Source organism: Stegastes partitus, unplaced genomic scaffold, assembly GCF_000690725.1.
Source record: "Stegastes partitus isolate 25-593 unplaced genomic scaffold, Stegastes_partitus-1.0.2 Scaffold103, whole genome shotgun sequence".
Taxonomy (NCBI): Eukaryota; Metazoa; Chordata; class Actinopteri; family Pomacentridae; genus Stegastes; species Stegastes partitus.
In genome coordinates, this window is record NW_007577834.1 from 824939 (window position 1) to 835726 (window position 10788).

General features: G+C 41.7%; 1 protein-coding gene across 1 annotated transcript in view; it reads left to right on the plus strand.

Moving 5' to 3' along the window:
• Positions 1–3702, plus strand: part of faxcb (failed axon connections homolog, metaxin like GST domain containing b) — a 14588-nt gene extending 10886 nt beyond the window's left edge. The window contains exons 4-6 of the mRNA XM_008277632.1: positions 693–910; positions 2857–2973; positions 3383–3702. Of these exons, the coding sequence (XP_008275854.1) occupies positions 693–910; positions 2857–2973; positions 3383–3702 (655 nt within the window). The remainder of the gene's footprint in view (positions 1–692; positions 911–2856; positions 2974–3382) is intronic.
• The last annotated feature ends 7086 nt before the right edge of the window (positions 3703–10788 follow it).

A 10788-nucleotide genomic window follows, 5' to 3' on the forward strand; every position in this document is an offset into this window, starting at 1 on the left:
TTTTTTTAATGCTTATGTAAGTTTGGGTCTCATTAATTCACTTAAGACATACAGTGAGAGTTTATGTTTTTAGTTTATTCCAGATATGTTAACGTGATTCATGCGGTTTAAAAGGTTAATGTTGCATTTTCCAACTGGTATCACCTGCACTTTACAACAAGAGCACTGAGTATTTTACACTGCACAAAAGACTACTTAGAGAAGCTCTAATTAATCAGTTTAAATATGCTCAAAACCAAAGAATGGCCACTAAAGGGAGTAAGACACCTGACAAGTGTCCAGACTACTAACTTCTCATTTCACCCTCATCCTGGATGCTTCTTTGGAAGCTAGAACTGAAGAAGTCTCTTGGATGAGATCTGAAGTTGACCAGTTGGTTTGTACTGAAGCTCCTGGGACTACTGTTGGTGATGTTGCACCATCCAGATGATTGGTGAAGCTGTTGGAAGGTGCAACATCTTCATAGTTGTCTCTTCTGCTTTCATGATCCTACTACCTGTCAGACTGAGTTGTATCAAACGCTTTTTTGGACTTAGTGAAATATTAGGAATGTTGCATTTAAACATAGAATCTACCTAAGAAAACCCAAGAGCTAGGACACTCCAGGTGTTGCTACGACACATTCTGGGTTTAAAAAGTTTTTGTTCCAGCTGCTGTGATGGTAACGCTGTCTGCGTTGCGTGTTCTTTCAGGACGATAGCCTACTGCCAGTGGGTGGACAACCTGGAGGAAACCCAGAAGCTGCTGGCGATGAGCGGGCCTCTGAGCGACACGCTGAAGTGGCTGCTGAGCCACCTGAACGGCAGCATGGTTCGCAGGGAGATGTACGGCCACGGCATCGGACGCTTCTCCAGGGAGGAGGTGTACGCGCTGATGGAGAAGGACATGAGGACGCTGGCCACTTTGCTGGGTAGGAAGAGTTTCAATGCTTATTCCATTAGGAGTAGCACTCACCTCAACAGAGCTATGTCTAAAGGACTACCCTAACTCGGTTATATAAACTGATAGCAGAGCTGGCAGTTTTTAAAATTAGGGCATAATGAAATTACATGCTTTTCTTACTACAAATCTGTTTCCTCTAGCAGGAAGATTTTTATTGTTTTCTAGGAGCACTGTCTCAAATGCATTCATAAACTCAGTCTGGTGGATGGATAGTTGTGGAAAAAATGACAAAATTAGAGAAATGTTTTATTCCCACCCTAAAAAATTAAAGAGGCAGAAAGCAGAAGAAGTATCTGTGTTGATAATGGAGAGAGAAGGAGGAAAAGAGTTTAGAGCAAATTTATTGACAATATTCCCACACCGAGATGCTCACAGGGAAAAATGTTTGATTTCAGGCTAATGTGGCCTTGTATTTATGACTAATGCAGTCTGATAAATTATCTTTTACAAGTGGTTTATGTTCCTCACAGACAACAGACCAAAGATTCATTTCTGTGGCTTCAGTATATGTCAGTATGAAATCCTCATTACCTCCTTGTTTGCGCTTGAATTTTTATTGAGGTACAGACAAATGAATGGAACAGGGAGCAGTCTGGATGCAATATCAGAGTGTTCAGATGGAAACAAGCAGTCAGATGGAGGAAAGAAAAGCTCTTTGCATTGATCTGTTTGTGTCATTTAAACCAATGTTGTAAAATGGAAAGTCATTCCCAGAATGAAAGCATCAGTACACTCTGCAACCATATGGCTTCTCCTTTTTAAATGTTTGCACCGCACAAGTGCCAGAAGTGTGACTCTGAAATCTGTTGTTGTTGCCAGAAGTGCAGCTTTTCCAGCTTCGAGATGAAATTGGTTTACGATTAAGAGTGTTCTCTAAAAGGTGCTGGGAGGCACATGAGGACTTAATAGCAACTGTTCTCACTTGACCTCACTGTAGTGTTTGGCTTTCACTCTGGATTATTAACAGTGGTTACAAAGTTTGTATTTTTATTTATTTTTTTAATCTTTGAGTGATTTCAGTATTCAGTGTAATTGGGAGTATTAAAGCTGTGAATCCCAGCCAGGAGGTATTTCAGCGGTTGCCAAGAGGAACATAAAAGACTGTAGAGTAGTTGCATTTTTTTAAGAAGAAGAAGTAGATAGAATTCTATAGAGGAGATATCCTCATATGTGTGTTTTGTAGACAAACAACTACCCAAATACAACCGCACAACTTGTTTAATCCTTATAGTGAGCTAATAAGAGCATGTTCTAGCAACTGAAAGTCACGTGTAGCTGTTGAGAGCACATGAAAGCTGCTTAACTAGCAAAGAAGTGGAAATAGTTATCTAAAATTAATGGAGACAATATAGTAAATAACTGGTCTAGATATTTAAGGGAGGATATGCATTGACAATAATAAATTAAATGGATAATTAATGGATTAGCAGTTGAATTAAATATGAAAGTATATTGAATAATTAGTTTCATGTAATAGTAAAAACATTAAGCTAAAGGTAAGACAAATGGCTCGAATTTGTTAGAAAAAGTAGTAAATGAACGGTCAAAATGTGAGCTAAAAGTGATGATGAATGCTTTGAATAGTGAGCCAAAGGTAATGGGTGAATGGTTATACAAAATAAGCTAAAAGTGGTAAATAGTTAGGTAAAAACAGAGCCAAAAGTAATTCATAAACTGTTGCTATAACTACTGAAGGCTGAGGATAAAGCTTTTGCCTATCCAAGTGGTGCTACTAGTATAAAAAGTTCATATGAATGCAATATCTGCTTTTTGTTGTCTTATCTAACATCTAGTTTACAATCAACAGAATGAAGCAATTTTGTTTCTATCATTTACACATAGATTTCCCTATTGCTGTGGAAACTAAATTTTTCTCTGCATCAGAAGTTGACATTGTTGTTCTCTGTGTTGTAGGTGATAAGAAATACTTCATGGGCTCTAAGATGTCTACATTAGATGCTACAGTGTTTGGGCATCTCGCTCAGGCCATGTGGACTCTACCAGGGACACGACCAGAGCAACTCATCAAAGGTCAGTAGATCTGCAGACAAACAACTGCAGCTGAACTTTCACGAGCATTTACAGTTTCCCCTGCTGCTTTGTCATAGTCGTGTTTTTTTCTTTTAACCCACTAGATGGCAGTGATATTCTACTGCAATGCAGTGCCGACGCTGGCTTTGATAGCTGCTTTTACGTCTTGCACAGCGTTGCTAGAAGAGGAGACACTTAAGTCTCTTATCGTTTCAGTGAACAGTATCAGAGCTTGTGATGTAACCAATGAAGATTCTAAGTTTTAATACTTAATTTATGATCAAAGCACTTGTTAGAAGGGGACAAGACAGTAAAAAACAGCTGCCATCAGAGCTGTGTCAGACTCACGGTGCCACCTCCTGCTGTATCTGTAAGAGCTCATACATGTGAACCTGCTGTCTCCCCACAGGAGAGCTCATCAACCTGGCCATGTTCTGCGAGCGGATGCGGAGGAGGTTCTGGCCCGAGTGGTTTGTGGAGGTGGAGGATCTTTACTACGACGGAGACAGCGAGAGCAGCAGCGGCGGCTCCCCTACAGGCCTGCTGGACTTTGGCCTCTTCTCCAGAACTGACACTCTGGACGACAGCGACGGCAGCAGCCAGTCAGCTGGACACACAAACACACACTCCCCCGACTCCGACCACTCGCTCTTTGACTCGGACGTGGGCACGGGGTCTGACAATGACATTCAGCTTAAAGAGGAGTTAATGCCGGACCTGGAAGTCTGACCTGCGATCAGCTGACGGATTGAGACTGACGGGAGGCTGGAACTGGCTGCTGTGTGGTTTTTGCTTAAGAAATCCGTCTGGAACAACCTGTCCAGACGACAGATTGCACAGCTGAAGAAAATATTCCAGCTCCTCCAACTGCAGTACCCAGCATGTTACAACCACCTAATGGACATACTGGGTGTTCATATGCAGAGGATACAAACTGAACCTCGTAATAATACACATGCTACTGTACGGTTTGTCCCCTCCTGTAACGTCAGAACTGTCCCCGCGGCAGTTCGTCTTTGCCTTATTTGTCTCGTCCTAAGATGCAGAAGCTGGTGTGAAAGGTTACCACAGAGGAAACATCTCATCTAATGAAAAGTGCGGCAACAACGGAGGAGCGTTGCAAGACAAGACAGGTGGCACTTCACTTGCTATGAAATGATGCAACTAATCACCACTCTGCCATGTGTCATAACGCACAAACCCATTCCAACAGGTACAGATTGATCATGTGGCTAAAAAGGAACAGCTGCTGTGTCTCTGCTGTTTAACCATCCGTGTGCTGAAGAGAAAACACAGATGACATTGAGTGCCAGTCCATGCCCCAGATTGATCCCTGTGTCGTCTCCTTTACGCTACTGTATGTGGAAAGAATCTGTATCAAAGAATGATTTGTGTCCATCAGACTGCAACTCGAGATCCACTTGTAGGCCTGTTGAATAGGAGGAAAAGATGAGCAGATTTGTGCCTGTTTCATTTACCAGTTATCATCCTTCTTTCTCTCCAGTAAGTGAATATCTGTTTGCACTTTGTTACCGTTGAGCTTTGGGTTGTTTTTTGTCATTTCATTTCATTTCAGCGTCCTTTCTTTGAAGAGTGGTATTTCTTATATCTGACCACTAGATGGAGTCAGCAGTCAGCCTGTTGCCTTCTCTGTTCTGTAACGTCAAGGTCATTCTAGCCAGAGGACCTGTAGTTCATTAAACGCATGAAATTACTTCTACTTCATTCCAAAACTTCAACATTTTTGTTCCCATTCATAGGTGACCTGTGAGTGTATGTAGGTGTGATATGCGATTGCATTCATACTTACATACTGCAGCTGAGCACAGCGTTAAATCAGCCTTAGTGCTCAGAACATTAAAAATGGGTGAAACTTCTCTACAACAGTTTCTGTTGTGATATTATTTATTATCAGTGCCGTTTGGTTATTATTCTTTCTACATGAACTTATGTGTCAAATATATATTTTTGTTAATCTTTGTTTTCTTATTGCTCTCAAAGAGAGATGTTATTTTGCACTAGTGGAAATTTATTTTCACCTTATTTAAGCGGGACAAGTCTGCTGTGAAGGTACAGAATAGGCTAAATGAATGGGAAACACGGATGCAACGCAGGATGCCGAGTGTTTCAATAATGAATACGCTGCGAGGGGACTGCGCTGCTTATGTTGGCTGTGTGTATGTGAATGTTACTGGGTGTGAATGTCATCAGTGAAGCAGTTGATGAAAAAGTCTTTGCAGACTGAGTCAGAATACCAAATCAATCAGAACTAAATATCGCTAGATGAGAAAGTTGAAATTATGGACCAAAATGTCTGGAGAAGTATTCGCTTTTGTCCGTCACGTTAAAGTAGGTGGAAATACAAAAATGTGGTGGCTGTGAAAAAAAAAGAAAAAAAAAGAAAAAGAGATTGTGGTACACATAGAGTAGGTGTGCTTTAAGTTAAAGGGTCAGTACACCCAAAATACAAAACACATTTTCTTGCTTACATCAAATGGTATTTAGCCATAGAGATAGTTTTGGTTTTGTTTGTCCAGGTTTTTCCTCTATGTCTGTTTCTATTCCAGGAAACACATTGTCAGTGGGTTTCATAGTGCTTGTTTCATCAGTAGAAAGTAGTTCCAATGGAAACTGTTCAGAGCGGGGCTGTCGCAAAATTAAAGTCAAATGACAGCAAACATGTAAATGATACAGATGATATAATAGCACACTTTGAGGTGAAATCTGATTAATGCCCTGAAAAACTAGTAATTCACTCTTTGAGTTTTAGTTTATTTGATCAAAAATTGTGTAAAATACTAAACTTTAAAAGACACAGATGGTTTGTAGGTTGAGGAAACAGAAATATTGGAAAAAGATGTTGCTGTATAATCCTGTAAAGCTGCTATTATCAATATTTCTATATGAACAATGAATCAAATAACTATGTATGATGTGAGAGAAGTCAGTTGTAGTGATGAACCTGAAGTGAATTATCCCCTGACTTCATAGTTTCCCTCAGTTTTATGAAGAGTTTCAGCATCTTTCACTTTTCACTTTTACGGCCCACAGCCTCACTGTTTCAGTTCAGTCTCACTACTTTTATCTGTATTATTTTCAGAAGCAGCGGACACAGCAACTAGCTGGTGAACATAGTTGAGCATTTAGCAACTAAAGAGCCAGATACTCACCTCAGGAGTCGGACAGCATAAATGTAAGGGGCTATGCTTAAGTTGACGATATGGTAGTGATGTATTTCCAGTCTGTTCTGGTGCCCCCAGTTTTCGGTATGAAATCAAATTCCATGTACTTCCACTGTACTGGGCTGAAAGTAGTTATCTGAAAACCTGGACAGGAAAACCAAATCTAGATGCACGTCTGTACCATTTGACGTACCTGAGTAGGTTAGACTTTTTGCAGTTTGGGGGAATAAAACGCTTTTTTGAGATTGTAGCCTTGACAAGTGAGTTAGTGAGCGAAGAGCAGAGTTGGATCCAGCTGTTGGGATTGTTGTAACAACCTTCTTCCACCATGTCGTCCTGTGATCTGCACCCTGACCTGACCCACCCCGGCGTGGGTCGCGTGCTTTTCAGTCACCTCATCCAGTCTGGGCGTCATATACAGTACAAGTTGGACTGCTTTAATCAAGCCATATTAAAACTAGATGTCTTGTTATTGGAACCATGTCATAGCATTACTGCTGGCGTAATGTAAATATTGTATGTGTGACAAAGTGTACAATACTGTATGTAGAGCTGACTGACTGATCAAACTACCTATGGCTGTGCAGTCGTAAAAAAAACTGGAGCGACTGGATGATTTCAATAAAGAATAGCTGTGACAATTTTAAAAACGCTGTCGTTATTGAGTTTAATCTGCACCCTTATCACGTGTATTTGGTTAATGAAAGCAGTGTTGATGTCACGCAGTGGCTTTATTGAGCCGTACACTACATTTTAGTGTGTTATAATGTCCGATCTCTGACTGTATTTCATGTGAGCGGTTGTATGTTTTTTAATCATGCTAACAAGTCACAATCATTCAGGTGCGGAGGGGGGCTGATTAAGAGTCTGCCAGCCACTGCAGGCGAGATGGGAGGAGAGGAGAGGAGCAGGAGCTGGAAGAGGAAAACTTGGGAGGGAGCGTTGAGGCCAAAAAAAATCAGGCGGGGAAAGGAGAAAGTTAAGCCAGGGCAAAGCGGGAAGTAACCAGGAGCAAAAAGGAGAAGGAGGGATGAGGAAGAGGAGGAGAGGAGCAGGTGGTGGAGAGGAGAGAAGGGGTGAAGAGGCCAGGACTGAGGAGTGAAGGGATAGTGGGAAGTCACTGGGGAGGAGGAGAGAGGGAAGGAGCATCAGGAGTTTTTGGAGGGGAAGGAGTAGAGCAGATAGGGGTGGATAGGGAAAGGAATAGACTGAAAAGAGAGTCGGAGTGGAGAGGAAAGGAGAGGAGAGGAAAGGAGAGGAGGGGATGAGGCGGCTGGGCTAGGGGCCCGGGGAGGAGAAGCGAGGGCCACGGATCAGGAACCAGGCTCCCAGGGGACGGAGCAGGTGCAGGCTGCGAGCGAGGCCTTTGGGCCTGAAGGGGCTGCCAGAGCTTAAAACAATCTGCACTGCTCCTTTTTTAATTTGGCTCTGTGAACAGCCCACCCTCCGCACTGACTGTCTCTCCCTCTCTCTGTGCTTAACAGATCAGCGATCCACAAAGAGGGGTAAACACACACAGAGCAAAATTAAAATCGGAACTCCCCTGGCACGGCAAAACAAATTAGAGCAAACAAATTACAGAGAGTCAACACACAAACAGTGGAGCATCTGTGGCTCTCTGGACTACTGGAGCCGGTGGCTACCTCCCACACCACCACCTCCAACCTATGGTACATGTTCACAATAAACTCTGTGTCAATCCCACATGCTCAAACATATTCCTTTCAAGTCACTGTTTAAAACAGTCCTCCATATGGCATTTTGGGGATCGTCTTTGTCCTTTGCATGTTTTGAAGCAGCTGCAGAAGGTTTGGAAGAGACTTGATGACCAGGGATGTAGTTTTATGAGCATCAGTGTGTCAGACATAAATAGATGTACAATATTCCAGAGTCTGATACCAATTAAGAGTAACGCACCTGCTTTCTCGGCTGTCCTGTCATTCATCCGCTCGACAGTAAATCTTCATAAATCCTACATTTATGGATTTTTTCTCCCCTGATATATGTGGGCAAATTTAGATGATAACACAGAGCTACAATTCAGTTTGGCAGCATAAAAAGTATATTAAAATGAACACAAGACTTCAGAGTGAAGAGTGAGCTACCTTCTAAAATCACCATTTTTTACTGATGGTCAACAATCATGAGGGAATAATATGTTGAATATAATTTTTGTCAAGGATGGTTTGTTGATTCACCCCCAAAAAATATTGGATGGATTTCTGAGATTTTACATGTATTTGTTACCGTCTTTCCTTTACTTGCAATGGTCCCCTGACATTTCATCTATTACCATAATCAGGATAGAATTAAAATTTGTCCAATGCTGCGAAATTGATGGTGTCCTCAGTGCTAACTTGATATTGTTCACAAAGTAACATCATGAATATATCAAGTTTTGTAACTCACATGTATTTCATCTGTTACTATGTTTTGAGGTTTTCAGTTGTTTTTTTTTTTGCCTCCTGTGTGTGGGCTCAGTTGGTTTTGGCTGGCCCTCTCCCTCGGCCCCGTGGCCCCTCTGGCCCTCTGGCAGTGGCTGTGGCCTGTCCATCTGCCTCCTACTGCCTGGGTCTGGTGGGACAGGGGCCATGGAAGACCCCCCGCGCCCCTCTCAAACCTCCCCCGCACCCAACACCCTCACCAGCCCCCAGGCCAGCTGCTCAGGCCCCTGAATCTGCACAACGCTGCCAGGTGGGCCCCAGGACATGCAGTTGGACCCCTTCACATACACACATGTACACGGACGAACACACAAACACACACACACACTCTCACAATACCAACACATATGCTCGGTAAGCCTCTTTACAAATGGAAGCCCTGCAACACACATGGTTACACGGGTGGCCCACTTGAAAAAAAAAAAAGAAAAACTTCCTCTCGTACACACACACTATGAATGTGTGCCAACTTTTTAACACACAGCCTTTGCAGGCTCAGGTGTTTCCCACAGCTCCCTATAATAGTCTGAGTTCACAGGGGTGGGACACCAACAGGTGGCGCTGTTTTCTTTACTAATTACAGCTTTATTTATTCATTGGCATGTGGAAGCTTCCAGATGACTTTGGCTGGCCTGCTCATTCACAGGATAAAAACCAAAGTGCGTTTGTGTGTGTATGAATGTGTTTTTGTCCAGGATGCTTTCTACTCTCCCGTGGGGCACAAACCATCACCTGTCTTTTAGTGTTTATTTTTATTTTTTTACTTTTACCATTTTGTGGTGTGTTTTCATTCGTTCTTTATTTGATTTTTTTCATCTAAAACTTTGCCTCCCAGTGCCAGCAGTCCCAACAGGATCCTCATGTAGCTCACAAGCCAATGGCACATTAATAAACCAGTAGAGTTGTACCCAAACATCTACTGTGCATAATAATGTAGCTCCTAGTTCAAAATTTCAAATGTGGTGTTCCACAAGGATCAGTGTTTAGACCGCTTTTGGATTCTCTTCTTTGGTCATAAAATGCAACATCAATTGTCACTGTTGCTCAAACAACTTTAACTTTAAATTTGTGTAACAGTTTTTTGTATTTGAATATCCAGGAGATAGAAAAGTTACATCTGATCTGCGTTTGCATTGGCTACCAGTCACAGGAGCTGACCTAAAAATCCTCCTTTTAACTTGCGAGGCTTCACGGGAATTTTCTCATTATTACTCCAAGTACTGTTTTAGATCATGCTGGGGTTAGAGCTAGTTTAGAATAAACTCCAATTGCAAATTCGCTCTGTAGAATTGTCCAAATCTAGGCTTAAAATTCATCTTTTTTCTTTTCGCTATGGTGCAATCCTGTCTCCTGGAAGTGAGTTTCACATATTACTTACATGCTATTGTAGTGATAGCATACCTGCAGGTTGGCTAATGTTACCAGATAACACTCTTTTAAAGGGATGAAGCACCACATTTGTTAACTGTATGATGCTGGCAGGAGGTGTTTGGGGTGGATCGTGGGCTTACAAAGCACATCAGAAACCTCAGTTCACAAACAGACTCCAGACTATATCTAGACAACAAGAGCCTTTTGTAATAAGAACACTGAAAGCTTGTGTTTTTGGTTAACTTTTAATATACATGTCATTGTGGAGTTTGTCTGTACTAAACCAGACCACCGTCACTTTAACCAAATACTGCCAGTGACTAAATAGGTTTAATAATGCTGCACACACACACAGTACAACTATATAATGAACAATGAGATCAGATGTTTTGACAGAATTTGTCAGTGAATGTCACCGATATGCTCATTCACACATTTGCGTTCTTGCCACATTCTTCATTGTGTTAATAGAAGACACAATCCAGTCTTTATCATGTTTCCTTTGTGTATTTTCCATTGCAATTAACTGCAAGGAGACGAAGTTGTATGGTCCCTCCTAGTTTGCTAGTCCTTTGGTACTGGTTGGCTAAACATTCACCATATGCTGACTTTTAAAAATAATTACATTAATTCTGATAGTGTGGTTTTAATCCTACATTTAAATGTGTATCTGTCATCGTTAAAGTTAAAGCTAACTCAGTAAGTAGTTGTGAAAGTGTACATCTAGCAATCAGAATAAGCTTTTATTTTGAATTATGTTTCAGACTTTAGATCCAGTTTTCTAATTCCTCGAAGAGACACACCAGGCACATGACAAA